We start from the raw sequence: 16430 nt of genomic DNA on the forward strand, positions 1-16430 counted from the left end.
CAGAGCTTCACAACTCAGACATCCCAAGAAAGGGTAGTTTCCCTCCACTTTCTAAAGCTTTGAAATGTCTTCATCCTTACACACACATGATGTAATCTGCAGGCTAATTTCATTCATAATGAAAAAAGAGATGCCACTTTAACATTACTCAATTCTTTAACATGTAAAGGGAATTTTTACACATCTTTATTTGATTCTTACTATAATATGAGGTGAGCAGGGCAGAAATTGCTCTCATTCATCAGGTACAACATCTGAGCCCTTAAGGAAGACAATCACTTGTTAAAATTTCACAGATAACAGGGAACAGAAGCTAGCCTCATGGTCAGGTAATTGAAGTCCAAAGCCTTGTTCTTTGCTCTGTAATCTCATATCTGCTACGTTATTGATGGAAAGAATTGTTCATTGGATTTCCTACCCTTTATTAAACTTATTCAGTCACCAAGAGTATATGTGTATCGCTCTGTCTCTGCTTACCTGCCTGTCTTTCTTTCTCTCTCTCTCTCTGTATGTGTGTGTGCATACAAACATTATATTCATACACAATCTTTTGGTTGGATGCACATACTTGCATATGTCTGTTGAGATAATTCAAAATTATAGGTGAAAGCTGTTTTCAGAGAGAGAACAATAGAGAGATTCATGAAGAACAAAATAAACAGAAAAGGAAAAGGTTCTTAGATGGGGACATCCTGACTCTTTCCACGTGCATGGTGGTTAAAGAAGTTTCTAATTCCGGAGGGAAGTCTAGGTGCTGAAGGTGACAGGCTCTTTTCCTCCTTTCTGTATATGATCCTCAATGATGTCTTAGACCAGAGGATGATATCGAACAACTGGGTCACCTCTCAGCTTGGATCTGTGAGAGGAGAGTCAGTGAGGACCAATCTGAACTCATAATTTCTGTAGCTACGTGAAGGATCCCTGAGGATCTGCAAATCTAAGAACCAGGAACCCAGACGCCTCCCCACTTCCCTTCCTGGATGTCTGGCCAGAGAGCCTCCATCTCCTCCAGCAGCAAAATCCATGCTATGTGTGTTCCCAGAGGCAGTTTTCCACCCCCAGGGTAGACTTTGGCTCCTTCCTGGCCAAATTCTGCAGAAGAAAAGAACAGTTGGCTGGTGGTTAAAAGAAAAACTATGGAGAGACCAGACTCTCTGGGTGTGAACTCTGTCTGATGTATCTCCTTGAGTTAACCCCAAAGAGTCCGGGTGCCCTGACCTACAATGCAAAGACCAAAATACATCCTTCACAAGTCATTTCCAGGGTGGAATGAGATGAAAGCTCACCGTCCTCCTTTATTAAGTTTCCCAAAGTACTCATTTTAAAATCAAGTCTTAGATGATTTTTTTAAAAAAGAAAACAAACTATCTTTTTTTTTAAATTTTACATACCAATCCCACTTCCCACTCTCTCCCCTTCTCTCATCCGCTCCACCTATTCCCTCCCTATCCACTTCTCAGAGAGGGTAAGGCACATTGCTTTGGGGGAAGGTCCAAGACCCTCCCTATTTTATCTAGGCTGAGCAAGGCATCCCTTCAAAGAGAATAGGTTCCAAAAAAGCCAGTACAAGCAGTAGGGATGAATCCTAGTGCCACTGCCAGTGGCCCCACAGTCTTCCCAACCATACAACTGTCAACCACATTTCAGAGGGTCTAGATTGGACCTGTGCTGTTACCTTCCCTATCTGGTTGGAGTTGGTGAGCTCCCATTAGCTCAGGTAGACTGTTTCAGTGGGTGTACCCATCATGGTCTTGACCTCTTTGCTCATATTCTCATTTCTCCCACTCTTCAGCTAGACTTTGGGAGCTCAGCAGTTCTCCAATGCATTTCTCTGCCTCTGCTTCCATCAGTTTCTGGATGAAGGTTCTATGGTGATATTTAAGATATTCATCAGTCTGACTACAGGGCAAGGCCAGTTTAGGCACCCTTTCCTCTATTGCTTAGGGTCTTAGCTGGAAATTTCTCTAGTGTTAGGTTTCTTGCTAGCTCTGTGATAGCTCCCTCAATCAAAATATCTCTTTCCTTGCTCTCATCTCTGTTCTTCCTCCATCTGGACTATCCCAGTCTCTCAAGTTCTCCTCTTCCTTCCCTTTCTCCTCTCGTTTTTAACCTTCTGCCCTCCCTACTCCCCTCATTCCCATGCTTCCAATCTTGCCAGGAGATCCTGTCTGTTTCCCCTTTCAAGGTGGATCTATGTATGTTTTTCTTAGGGTTCATCTTATTACCTAACTTCTCTAGGATCATGAACTGTAGCCTCAATATCCCTTGCTTTACAGCTAGTATACACTTATGAGTAAGTACATACCATGTTCATCTTTCTGGATCTGGGTTACCTCACTTAGGATGGTTTTCTCTCGTTCCACCCATTTGCACGCAATTTTCAAGATGTCATTGTTTTTTTTTTTTATTGCTGAGTAATACTCCATTGTATAAATATACCACACCTTCTCCATCCATTCCTGGGTAGAGGGGCATCTAGATTGTTTCCAGGTTAGGGCTATTACAAATAATGCTGCTATGAACATAGTTGAGCAAATGTCCTTGTAGTATGATTGATTATCTTTTGGTTATATGTCCAAGAGTGGTATTACTGGGTCATGAGGTGGATTAATTCCCAATTTTCTAAGAAACTACCAAACTGATTTCCAAAGTGGTTGTACAAGTTTGTATTCCCACCAGCAATAGAGGAGTGTTCCCCTTACTCCACATCCTCTCCAGCATAAGCTATTATTGGTGTTTTTGATCTTAGCCATTCTGACTGGTATAAGATGATATTTCAGAGTTGTTTTGATTTGCATTTCTCTGATGGCTAAGGATGTTGGACATTTTCTTAACTGTCTTTTGGCTATTTGAGATTCTTTAGTTTAAAATTCTCTGTTTAGTTCTATACCCCATTTTTTAAATTGAGTTATTTGGAATTTTGATGTCTTATTATTTCGTGAGTTCTTTATATATTTTGGAAATCAGTTCTCTGTCTGATGTGGAGTTTGTGAAGACCTTTTCCTATTTAATAGGCTGTCTTTTTGTCTTATTGACAATTCCTTTGCTTTACAGAAGCTTCTCAGTTTCAGGAGTTACCATTTATTTATGGGACACTCTCAGTGTCTGTGCTACTGGCGTTATATTTAGGAAGTGGTCTCCTGTACCCATGGATTGAAGGGTACTTCCATTTTCTCTTCTATTAGGTTCAGTGTGGTTGGATTTATATTGTGGTCTTTAATCCATTTGGACTTGAGTTTTGTGCATAGGGTTAGAATATGTATCTATTTCTATTTTCTGTATGTTGCCATCCAGTTAGACCAGCACCATTGTTGAAGATGCTTTCTTTTCTTCCATTGTATAATTTTAGCTTTTTTGTCAAAAATCAGGTGTTCATAGGTGTGTGAATTAATATCTGTGTCTTTGATTTGATTCCATTGGTCAACCTCCCTGTTTTTATGCCAATACCAAGCTGTTTTCATTACTCTAGCTCTATAATAGAGCTTGATGTCAGAGATGGTGATGCCTCCGGAAGTTCCTTTATTGTACAGGATTGTTTTGGCTATTGTTGTATTTTGTTTGTTTTTCCATATGAAGTTGAATATTGCTCTTTTGATGTCTGTGAAGAATTGTATTTTTGTTTTGAGAGGGATTGCATTGAATCTATAAAATGCTTTTGGTAGGATTGCCATTTTCGTTATTTTGATCCTACCTATCCAAGACCAAGGGAAATTTTTCTGATTTCTGATATCTGGCTCTGTCTGTGACATGGGTGAAGGTGGAAGGTGGTCCAAGGTGCTCTGGGCAGGCACAGCACGACTGGCCTTTGGACCTCCATGGTAACTGAATTTGTTTAAGAGGATGTCCTGTGTCTCGGTGACAGTGCCATATGGTCTGCATGGTTCATAAATGGCAGAAGCTTCTTAAAAAGCTATAGCTTTGTTGTCTAAGGTCAGGTCTTCCTCGATGGTGTCTTCTCATGGTAATATCATGTCATAGAAATGCTGAACAATGCCGAGGGGCCTCTCTTACAAGGGCACTGATCTGTTACAGGGTTCCACTCTCAAGACCTAAAAATCCACTACCACCTAGGGATTAGGATTTTAGCACATGGGTTTTGTGAAGGCATACCCTGAGGCTATAGCTACTTGGTATAGAATCCCCAGTAAAAGAAACTGGGAACAGGACAGGAGAGATGAAGGCTGGAATTCTCCAGTGCAAGCATTCTGGGGGAGGGTCACCTAGCATTTATTGGCTGTCTGTCATCAGGAGGACGGGGATCCAGTAGATGAGCGCTGAGGGTTGGGGCAAAGACAGTGAAGGGGCCACAGTGCTTTTCGATAGAAGGTCTCACTACGACACCAGGCTTAGTAAGAGGCATCGGTACAACTGAGAGGGTCCTGTGGGCATCCTTGGGGGTCACACTGTCAGGACCCAGTAGCTGAGCAGACATGGAAACTTCCTCTGCCAGCTTCCCATTCTTCTCACTAATCCTGGCACCATTTGTCTGTCTGTCTCTCTCTTTTCAGGGATGTTTTCCCCCAAGGTCTGCCTGATGAGTATGCCTTTGTCACAACCTTCCGGTTCCGGAAAACATCTCGGAAAGAAGACTGGTACATCTGGCAGGTCATCGACCAGTATGGCATCCCACAGGTATGGGTAATGCTGCCTATCTTTGGGGCAAGTGCTGTGTCCTCCTCCCAGGAACTAGTCTTGACCACTGTGTTTTCAGCAAGATACTCTGTCCTGGGCTTAGGCAAAAGGGGGCCGATTCCTTGGAGCCCCAGAGAACCTATAGGTCCAGCTCCTCTGTCCTCCATGGTCAAACCTTCTAAGGTTTGAGATCCAGTTACCATCCTCTGAGACTTTCTACCTAAACAGAGAAGTGACCGTCTGCTCTGTTGTCTTATGGCACCTTGTCTGTTGGTGACCTCATATAGTGCAAGAAACTGGTTCAACAGTCAGGGTCAGGTGGGCCTGACCAAATATTGTATCACCTTCTTTCTTAGTGTGGGACATGGAGTAGGATTACCCATGAGTCTTAGTTTCCTTAGCTTGAAAGTGGAAAATGACAATACTTACCAAGGACTGTGGGTAAAAGAGTCGGGTGTTAATAAAATCATGTTTGCAAAGCATCCAGCAGAGTCTGATGTGTAATAGGATCGGTCACGAGTAGATCTCCTGCATTACTGAAGGTTGTTCTCAGTTTTCTCACGTGTGAAGTTCCAAATGCTTGTCTTTACACACCTGTAGAGTATCAGTTTTCAGTTGGGCAATTCCTCAACAGTGTGCGGCCCAATGGGGAAGGGCAGATCTCAAAGCCAAGTTCATCGACACAGGGCATCAGTCTGAGAGGAATGCAATAACTGTTCTCAGTGCTCAAAGGCCTGGGCTCTAAACATTGTCCTCTCATTGGAAATACACACACACACACACACACACACACACACACACACATATGTATATATATGCACACATGTAGACATTCTCACTTTCACCTGGGAGAAACTCTTCTTGATTTTCATATGGGGCTAAAACAAAACAAAACCAATTTCCATGGAATTGGACTCTAGCAATCATGGACTTTGGTCCGAGACAACCAACTGCAGCCAACGTCTTGTTCCTCCCTCTTGGATCACGATCACCTCCTTCTAAGTGCTCCTCTTCAATTCTCTCTCTCTTCCTTTCCCCATCATTTCTTAAAATAAGTAAATGCAATAATACAATTGAGGTGCTAAGAATGTTGTGAGGAGGAGGGAATAATGGCCAGGACATTCAGCCACTACTTTTAGTCTAATCTAACAGAATAGAATGTGATTTATTCTAACAGATTATACTAGGGTAGAATAGAGTAGAAGAGAAGAATAAGAATAAGGATAGGATAGGATAGAAAAGAATAAAATAGACTAGACTAGACTAGACTAGAATAAGATGGAATAGGATTGTTTCCTCCTGTGGTCAGAGAAGGCCTTAGCATTGCTCTTCACTGGCGCAAACCTGCTCATAGCACAATTCAGACGACTCAACAATTTTTAATGCAGCAAGCCCTCCTCATTACCCTGCATATAGGTTGGTTCTACCATACCCATTTCCAAATAAGACATAGAAATGTCACAAGAAGTTCAGGAATTGGCTGCAGTTTGCACAAGTAGTAAAAGCAGAAGTTGAGATTTGGATTCAAATAGTTAAGGCCCCGAGTCTTTGCTTTTGTTCTCAGCCTGTCTAGGCCTTTCGTTCCTGTTGAATAACTCTGCCGTAGCATCTGTGGTCACACTGAGGTGCAAACTCGTTTTTAGTGTTAGCCATGGAGGGATCCAGTTTCCTATGCGTGGGAGACTAAAGGCATTGACAGACTTCTGTCGGCTCTGGGTTCCTGTTCACCACCACTGCCTCTTAACCATAGATTTGCTTCTCCAGTTTCTCTGGTCTGGCAGGGTGGGATTGGGCACCTGCCATGACATTCTTGTGGCGTGAGACCCTAACACCCCCACAGTCTGGGTCTTTTCTTTCATGGTATTTGCAGATCTTTGTGCTTTCTGTCTGCCATGTCTGCTGATGCCCTCCTTCTGGAGTAACCAGGGTTCCGATATAGCTTGAAAATAGAGCTAGCACAATTTGCTGATGCCTCTGAGAGATAAAGTGATTCCAGGAGGTCACCCAGCTAGTGTTGGTAGTCACATGACTTAGGTCTCTGAATACCTTGGCTTGCTTTCTTACTTGCTTGAGACAAACATCCGAGGGAAAGCAAAGTCTACAGGGAGCTCTGAAGATGGTCAGGGCTGGAACTGAGGCCTGTGAGACCTCTGTGAGGAAATGGGGGACGGCTTTCAGTCACAACACAATTACACTGTGTGTGTAGTATTATGCAATTCAAGAGGAACCCATTGTTTCTGGTCATTCGTTATGTCTGTAATAAGTATGCAGGAGAGCCAACTAAAAGAAATATAAGGAACCCTTTGGTTGTGTTGAAGGGAGGTTGAGTCAGAAAGAGAACCTAGAAGACCAGGGCTGTGCTGTGAATACATTGGCCAGTTCTCTGCATTGCACAGGCACCTTTATGTAGTCTCAGGGACTCTTTCCTTTCCATTTATTGATGAATTCATCCATTCAGCACCCTTTTCTTGAATGCCACCATGTACCACATGTTTTCCTAGCCACTGGTATTATAGGGATTAACAAAGGAAATGATCAAGTGTCTATTTAAAAGAATGGGAAAGTGGACTTCGAATAAACAGGTGTGCAGATGTGCACAGTTACTAAACAAGATAGCTTTAAATGTTGATCTATTGTTGTAAAGGCAAGTAAGTATAAATCAATCAAAATGTCTGAAAAAAATGAGAAGTCTTTTTTTTTTTGTTTTGTTTTGTTTTGTTTTCCGAGACAGGGTTTCTCTGTGGTTTTGGAGCCTATCCTGGAACTAGCTCTTGTAGACTAGGCTGGTCTCGAACTCCCAGAGATCTGCCTGCCTCTGCCTCCCGAGTGCTGGGATTAAAGGCGTGCACCACCACCGTCTGGCTAAAAAAATGAGAAGTCTTAAGAGACCCTGAGATTAGTTAGGATTCCTGGTTGGTGTCATGCCTCAGGCCTTCTTCACTGGTCATTTGAAGTCTCACAGAGGCCCCAGTAGGCTCTTCTCATACTGAGGACATGATCTCTGCCTAGTGGCTGAGCATAGTCAATCTAATTATTGTCCAGGTTGAGCAGCCTACACATTGGCTACTGATGCCAGCATGCCGAGGAGGAATCAGAGGCCAGAACGGCACCTAACCGGCCTCAGCCCAGACAGCTCTGAGCATCCTGGTGCAAGAGGCACAGTTGGCCGTGTCAGCATTGTCAGGGCTGACTCCTCCCTCCCCACTTCTGCCCATGCTTGGTCTCATGATGTCCAGGGGATGTATTAGGTCTTCAAGGACTCTCTGTGCCTGTCTCCTTAGGTCTCTATCCGACTGGATGGTGAGAACAAGGCGGTTGAGTACAATGCTGTGGGTGCCATGAAGGACGCAGTCAGGGTGGTCTTCCGAGGTCCCCGAGTTGATGACCTCTTTGACCGTGACTGGCACAAGATGGCTCTAAGCATCCAGGCCCAGAATGTGTCCCTCTACATTGACTGCATGCTGGTTCAGACGCTGCCCATTGAGGAGAGGGAGAACATCGACATCCAGGGCAAGACTGTGATCGGCAAGCGTCTCTACGACAGTGTGCCCATTGACGTGAGTACCCGAGGGGCTCTTGTCGGCAGTGCCAGGGCCATCAGAGACCCCTAGAATCTAGGTGCCTTAGTGTCTCCCTTGTCTGTAGTTCCAATTTATCATCAATTTATCAATCATCACCATGGACTTTCTGAGGGGAGAGGACCCTTGACTCTGAAAGCTGCAAATTGGAGTCCAGATTTCACATTCATTCACTCATCCATTCATTGTATACACACTGATTGTATTCATATGGTATTCATTGTGATCCTTCTGTTTGCTAGGCTCTCTGCTGGGCATTAGTGATACTGGTGCCTATAAGGGAGCATATGATTGACATGCATAACACTAGAAATCTTTAAAATAAAGGGCTCAACATCATTGGATGTTATGGGGAGGGCTTCTAGGGTACCAAGGGACAGCAGTACTTTGATGAGTTTGGGCCAAATACACACAGTATCACAAATCATATTCAAGTGGTGTCACACCATCCTGGGATGGACAAGCATGGAAAGAGCTTGCAGGCCCTAAATGCTGTATCCTTTGCATGGCAACCTGATCCTGCCAGGCCATATTAGTAGTGGCAGAAGCAGCAGCAGAACACCCATGTTGTGCTTACTGTGTGTTTTAGTAGCTTCTCGGGTCAATGCAAGCTCCATTATGGTGGCTGCTCCTTCTCTGTCTTCTGTATATGCTTGCCTATGTGCGATAGTGCAGGCATCCAGTTATGTTGAGCCTGAATAGCAGAAAAGATATATGAATTTAACCAGCCCAGGGTTATTATGAAAGGAAGATTCAATGAGACCATTCAGTCTGGTTTAAAAAATGCCACAGTAGACATGGGCATTGTGTACCATGGAACTTAAAGAATAAGTGTCCAAACCAAACAAGTCTCAGGATAGGTGTCCATGGGCTGAGGAACCCAGGGATCCTCATGAACCTTTCATGAACCTTGACCTTTGACCAGTTCCCACTGGCCCCACCTCTGGCTCAGCTGCTTTAACCTGGCTCCGAGAAACGCAAGCACAGGTGATCTTCCTTCTTGGAAGGGCTCAGCTTCATGAACATTGTTAGGCTGTTCACTTCCCTGCTGTGACACCAGCCAATTTTGTATCTAGCCACGGTCCCGTTTTTAAGCAAAGAACCGGAGAGAGCTCAGCGCTCCCGTGTGGGGCAGTGTTTGTTGCTCTTCTATTTCGGTTTGAGCATCAGGTAGAGACTCTGGTGGTCTCTGGGCAGTGCACCCTTGTATGGTTGCTGTCAGCTCTGAGGGCCTCACTCGGTGCAACACTGTAGCACTGTGATGTCACTTAGTCCTGCTTAGGAGGCAAAGGCAGGCACACAGAGGGACTGGCTCCACATTGTAAATGCACAAGAAGGCAGTGTCTCTTTCACTTGGAACTTGGACCGGTTCCTTAAGTGGGAGGATCCTCTCATTCCACTTTATTTTTTCTATCAGTGAAAAAGGTTTGTTGGTGTCAAACCCCAAGAAATCGGGGGGCTTCTGACATTCATCCCTAGCTGTGTTTCTAGATTAAATGGTTGGAGGAAGAGTCAGTATATTTTATATCCTTCCCAGAGCATGAGCTTGAATACCTGTGGCTCTATGGTTTGGGGCCTTAGGTACAGCGGGAAGAGGCCTCAGCTTATCGAGGCTTGATGCGGGACAGGCATTGTATCCTGTGAGTCCTTCAGTTCCCCCTGTGGCTCTGTGAGACCATATCATTGAAAGGCAAATGGAGGATAGCAGAATTGATATGACTCCATGATAGCTGAACCTTAGACTCAGCATGGTAAGAGCCCAGCTCACGCTTTCAGCTCTTCCCTATTAGTTTCCAGACCAGAGTTACCAAAGCGCCATTCAGTGAGTGCTGGTGTGGGGGGTATGGTGGGAGGCTGGGAGCTGGGATCTGACCCGTAGCTCAGTTCAGCCCACGGCTGCTGTAGATTGAACCTGAGTTTGGCTCTCAGACAGGAATGAGGCCCAGAAGGATAGCAGGAGTGGAGATTTGGGGACTTGGGCAGACAGTGGGTGGGGAAAGTTAAGGTAGCAAAGTAACACAGATCAAAGGCAGTTGTGGGAGTTTGGGGTTCCTCCCAACCTCAGCTCTATAGTATTGCCTGATGGCCCAGCTGTGGTCAGTGGATCACTGCTAATGTAGAAAGCAGACCATCTCCTAAAGACCAGCATTGCTCAAAATCGGGAATATGCCGTCTTTCATTTTCTCCCGGTCTGGATTGGTGTCTCAACAGGAAATGAAATAGACATGCATAGATCTGCTCGTCCTTCAGTCGAGAGCCAGGTGGCATTAAGGGGGTGTGCTTTGAGGAACACATGGTAGAAGCAGAAGGCAGGGGAGCCCCCATACAGACAGAGCCCCTCACCCACCGGTTCTGTCTGTTAAAGGTTCTTTCATCCGGTGATGATCTGCCTGGACCACATCTGTCTTGTGGCAGGGGCTGCTTTAGAGCTGGGGGCAAGAGAGAACAGAGCCTTGTCCCACAGAGATTTTGTTGTGGCAGAGGAAATAGGTGCTGGAGAGTGGAGAGTGGAGGTATGCAGTAGACCTGCGGGCAGGTCCTGTTGTGAGGATGAATGGTGAGGGGTGGGGCATGAGCCTGGCCAGCAAGAGGAAGATGGGAGCTGGGAGCAGCCTGCCTATGAACAGTGGATGAAAGAGTCTCCTAGGCAGTGGGACTCTGAGGGGTGAGTGCATGGGAAAGAGTTTAGTGTATGGAGAGACCCAGGTCAGTCCAGAAAAGGGAGCTGACGGAGCTGACGAGAGAGCAGGGTGGATGGTGGATGAACTGAGCCCAGGCAGCAGCCTGAGTTTGTTGAATTGTATTGATCGCACGACATCCAATAATCTCAGCCAGAGCTCAAGGCAAGGTTTCTGCAGACCACTCTCTGGCTGCAAGAGCCTGGGGTCCAGAAAGCAGACAGTTGCCAAGTCTGCAGTCACTCTACAACTTGCTGCCATGTGCACAGGCTGGAGTGTGGCTAAATGTGTGTGTGTGTGCACGCACACACACACACACACACACATATGCATACTTCACTATTATTCTTAAATATTGAAATCTTTAAGTTTTTAAGGCAAGGTAGAGGGTATTAAATTTGAAATGGATAGTAGGTATTTATCTCAAAAGTTCATGTAAGCTACTGTATGGAGATGCCCCCAAAGGATGAAAATAGGGACATGTGGAGTTTTCCGTCTGGAAACTGTCTCATCATCTATGTACTATGTTGCCGCAGTGGTGGTTAATGGCTAGGAGTGGGTGCGCCTGTGTGTGTTGCTGGGGCTAAGGCCATGATCCCTGTACAGTGGAAACAAGCGTGGGCCTCCCATGCAAAGGGACTTTCTCTAGATGGCATTTGGGTGCACAGACAATGGAGAGCCTCCCTATGCAGCCCACTAGAGCAGCACAGGGTGGGAAAGATTCCAAAAGCAAGTGGACTGTCTCATACGGGGGAGATTTCAGTTCTTTCCTCTTTCCTCTTGTTCCTTTGCAGTTTGACCTGCAGCGGATTGTGATCTACTGTGACTCGAGGCATGCGGAACTGGAGACTTGCTGTGACATCCCGTCGGGTCCGGTGAGCAGACCTGCAGACTGGGCTGGAGACGTGTATGGCATATGGGACTTGAGTGTTCAGGGTTTGGGAATTAGCAGTTGATCCCAGGGAGGCACTGGCCACCAGCGTGTGTGGGGATTCTAGCTTCATGTTTTACTTCTAACCATTCACACAGAGCATGAGTTTGGGGGAAATCATGTTAAACAGAGCTTCAGTCAGGGTGACCCAAAGCTTCCAGCTGTGACCCAGCTTTGGGGAAGTGTGGAAGGCAGAGGATGGAGGGTGCCCCCAGGTCGCAATGAGCTGATGAATTCCGTGCTCAGGGGAGGGGAAAGTACAGTGCTTTGGGACAGGCAGCAATGTGGCACTCAGAACACTAATGGCCCCTGAGATGAGGATTGGACCCACCAACTAGGCCTTTGAATGCAGGGTCTGCACCCTTTAGGCCTCATCACCCACTCCTTATATCCCATTTCCTCCATATTTCTCTACCAAATCCTGCTTCCAAGATATGCTTGAAATGTGGAATTGGAATAGGACCTGTTTCCCAGGGTGGGCCAGGCTCGGGGACCCAGAAAGGCCTTCATTACTGTGCTCTTCTTAGCCCTCCTACAGTATGCAGGGGCTGGGGATCTGGAGACACCTTGATATAAGAGTGGGTAGAGAGGAGGAGAAGGAAGGAAAAAGGGGGCAAAGGAAGCTGAGATTTTTAGGGAGGGCAGGAAGAGGAGGGTCAGGCTATGGAGTGTGTAGGTAGGAGACAGTAAGATGGGCGTCTCCCTAAGTGTTCTCATTTCCCCCGTCTCAGAAGATGATAAAGGAAACACCCTTGTCTCCATCCTGCATGGTGAGCCGTGCAACCAGGGTGGTTCAGTGGTTCTTCTAGGTTGCTAAGCTGGCCACTGTCTAGGGCGTGGCTGCCTAACCTGTCCTCTTGAAGGCCTCAGGAGAGCAGAACCCTGTTGCTAGATGTGTTCTGTCTACTCGTGTGCCCTTGGGTGCCTTTTGGTTTCCTTTCCTTGTCCTGTGCCTTCAGTTCCAGACCTCATGCTCCTCACCAGGGGGCGGCAGATTCTGACCCCTTGACCCTTCCTTTCAGTGTCAGGTGACTGTGGTGACAGAGCCTCCACCTGCACCTCCACAGCTGCCCACGCCTGGTAGCGAACAGATTGGGTTCCTGAAGACCATCAACTGCTCATGCCCTGCCGGAGAAAAGGTAATCCACCCCGCTTTCACCGTCCTCCCTCAGCCCCCTGTAGCATCAGAGCTGAGTGTGGCAGGCCAGGCTGGTTGGTAGGACAGCTCTGACAGTGAGCTGAAGTTGACGGCTTCCCATCATACCTGGCCTACCGGACCAGGGTGGCTCCAAGCTCACAGTGGCTTTCAGACCACCATCGCGTTCCTTGGAATGTCTGTTTCTTTACTTTTGTGCATGATGGAAGGGAGGTTCTCAGACGTCGGTCTAATTAATGTTTTCCTGCAGCTAATAATGCGTTATGGGGTCTCCCTGGCTGTTATTTACGCCCTCATCCTTCTTGCTGTTTCCTCTGGTTAACCACACACACTAATCTGAATATATGTCATTACATGTGTGTGGGGTGTGTGGGTGTGGATGTATATTTATGAATAAAGGTTTGGCTATCATTTTAAGTTTTACAAAGTACTCATGCTTGTGAATATCCATACTTATATCCACTGGGCACATTAAGTTCTTGGTTTGTACCCAAGGCTTTCATTTATTTGTTTTTAAATTTCTATAAGTCAGTAGTGGTCTTACACACACACACACACACACACACACACACACACACACACACATTTACTATTATGAGTAGTAGGAACAAGGTTGTCAAGGAGCAGAACTCTCTGGATACAGTATCTGTGAGAGCCTCTGGATTGGTACCCCCAGGGACTTATTCTACCACAACAGTTGTCCTCACCCACATGGCGCTAGCCACACACAAGGACTGTGAGGCTTTGCCCAGTACTAGGGACGCCCAGCCCCAAGTGAAACAAGAGTTGGAGGTAACTGGATCAGTCACTTTGAATGTAACATCTGGCCAATATGCGCTTCTCTTTCCTTTCCCCCTTGCTGTTGTTCTTCACACCTCCCATCCCTTGTTCTATGCAAAGAGCCAGGCTCTTGGGAAGACATGGATAAAGTAAGGGCTTTTTGCCAAGTCAACTTGCCAACGACTAATTATCCCTTGAGCTTTTGTCAGGCTGTAGGCATCATTAGGATACCCCATGACCAGTGTCTAGGTTCGGGAAGACACAGGCAGCAGAAAGATGGGATCAGCACACTCAGGCTGGGCAGCTGGTCTTCCATCTACAGGCTTAGGCTCAGGCTGCCTCAGCCCGCGAACAGATCTCTTCCACATGCTAGAGAAACCTCAGAGAGGCAGCTGTCTACAACCTCATCCTCTTGAGTCTCACTTGCAGTTAGGGAAAGGGTGTGGAGAGGTTTTGTTCTCCTGCCACTGTGCCCAGACACAGTGCCCAAACGCACCCTCCCAAGGCCATTGCTTCCCCTTGGATTTAGGTCTGTGTCTGAGTGGGTCCCATGCAAGCTTGTGTGGTCACTGCTGGGAATCTGAAGAGGCATTGACTTCCTTTGCCACTCATCTTCCCAATGTCTAACTCACCAGTGCTTGGCTCTCCACTGACCTCCTTGGCATGGTTTAAGGACACCTCTTCACTACATCCATCCCCATGTGACCCCTGCCACATCCCCAGTGCTTCTAATCTCATGTCTCAATATCTCTCCCTGATAGTTCCCAGGAAAATAAAAACTGGTTTCTTGCAGGGACACTCATCTCATCTTTGGCCATTTGAGGATACAGCACCTTCTGCATGGAACATCTTTTCCGTTTCTTGAGTAGCTTTCCCTGGCTGACACCTGCTCGTCTTCGAAAGATGAGCAGTGAAACTTTGCCGAGCATGTTGGTCTTGTGATTTCCCTCCAGGCTTCCTTTTCCCCCATGTTATTCCCTTTTGATAACTGTCCAGAACCTTCTTTGGTAGCAGGTTTCTTCCTTTAGGCCACCAACTAGACATGCAGACTTCTTAATAGTTAAGAATGTCCGCTTTTAGCTTAGCTCTTATTTTAATCTGTTTCTCTTTTTTCCTCCCTCCCAACCTCCCTTCCTCCCTTCCTTCCTTTCTTACTTTCCTACTTCCCGTGCCTAGCTAGCTGATGGCAGCTTGGCTTCTGACCTCGAGCATGTCCCTCCTTTTCTCCCTTATTTTCATCTCCCGGTTCTCTCTCCTGAGCCTAGATTTCTCCCCCTACTTATTTGCTCTGCCTGCCAGTCCTGCCTATCCCTCTCCTGCCTTGTTATTGGGCATTCAGCTTTTTACTAGATCAATCAGGTGCCTTAGGCAGGCAAGGTGAAACAAATGCTATGTATCTTCACATAATTAAACAAGTACAGCCCTGCTTACTGAAGCACATCTTGACATCATTAACAAAGGCATCAGAAACAAATGTAACCTACCTCCACATAGTTAAGGTAATATTCTACAGCATAAACAAATGTAATGCATTTTTGCCTAGTTAAAATAATATTCCACAATATTCTTTTCTAAGAAAAGTCCCCTTTCTCTCCCAGGCTTCAGTATACTATAGCCATGGCCACACTGGGCTGATAACATTTCCTTGTTCTTTTCTTGAGCACAATCCTAAATTCCAGTTGACAGAGATTGACTAGTGTCTGTGTTTGGGGGCTGCTTCACCTTTGGATACAGATGCAACTATTAGATAATGGTTGAATTGATGAATAAATTGAGTGTGAAAAGGTAGATGGATAGGAAAATGGACAGATGGTGGTGAGGGGAGAAAGGCACGCATCCTTTCATTCCCTTTGCAGAATGAGGCTCTCCCTATTGAGCTTCTCAGTTTGTGCACTCTTGGCCTCTTACTCTGTGTGACATCACCTGATAACCTATGTTTTTTTTTTCAAGTCGTTAGTCCTAGCTTTTGGCCAAAGACAATAAACACCTGCTATGTCCTTCACACCGTGTTGCACACTGAGATTTTAAGACCAGCAGGATATGGCCCTTGAAAGTCTTAGTCTGGTTAGGGAGAGAAAACTCTAGGACCTGGATCGTCCTAGGGAGCTACCTTCACAGGAGCAGGTGGACGGACAAGAAGGCCTACTCACTTTGCATGGAAGACAAGCCACGTGGAGGAGCTACCTGACCACCTGTGAAGCTGGTGTGGCCTCCTGCCTCCTGCATCTGTGTGTCTATTAAAAACTCAGCATGAGACCCAGGAAATCACAGTCTTCTTCATAAGGCAGAGCTCTGGCTACACGCACTTTGTTTCCTGCTGTTCAAGTCTTTCATTTTAGTTAATAAGTGATGTCAACCATTCTTTGGGGTCCACGTTTACATCTCTGTTATCAGTCATGGTGATGGATGTGAACAGTGTCCAAGACGTTCTGAAGGACACTATAGGAGCTCCTGTGTGCACATGCTGAGGACATCTGTGATTGCTCTGAAGTAAATGGGCACCCAGGAATAGAGTTACACCATTTAGTCTTTCTTGTCACTTTGGAAGAAGAACATCAACTGAGGAACAGCCTTTGTCAGATCAGTCTTTGGGCATGTGGGTGGGGTAATGTCTTGATTGATGATTGATTTTGATTTATGGTTGAAGTGGGCAGGCCAAGCTCAAGGTAGTTGGA

The 16430-nt window shown here is 46.0% G+C and overlaps 1 protein-coding gene across 1 annotated transcript in view; it reads left to right on the forward strand.

The window, feature by feature from the left end:
• Col22a1 (collagen type XXII alpha 1 chain) overlaps positions 1-16430 on the forward strand; it is a 210689-nt gene that overhangs the window by 29394 nt on the left and 164865 nt on the right. The window contains exons 5-8 of the mRNA XM_041672342.1: positions 4509-4632; positions 7914-8189; positions 11683-11763; positions 12842-12958. Of these exons, the coding sequence (XP_041528276.1) occupies positions 4509-4632; positions 7914-8189; positions 11683-11763; positions 12842-12958 (598 nt within the window). The remainder of the gene's footprint in view (positions 1-4508; positions 4633-7913; positions 8190-11682; positions 11764-12841; positions 12959-16430) is intronic.

This window comes from Microtus oregoni, unplaced genomic scaffold, assembly GCF_018167655.1.
Source record: "Microtus oregoni isolate MIOR12 unplaced genomic scaffold, Mior012 000022F_ref0000154, whole genome shotgun sequence".
NCBI lineage: Eukaryota > Metazoa > Chordata > Mammalia > Rodentia > Cricetidae > Microtus > Microtus oregoni.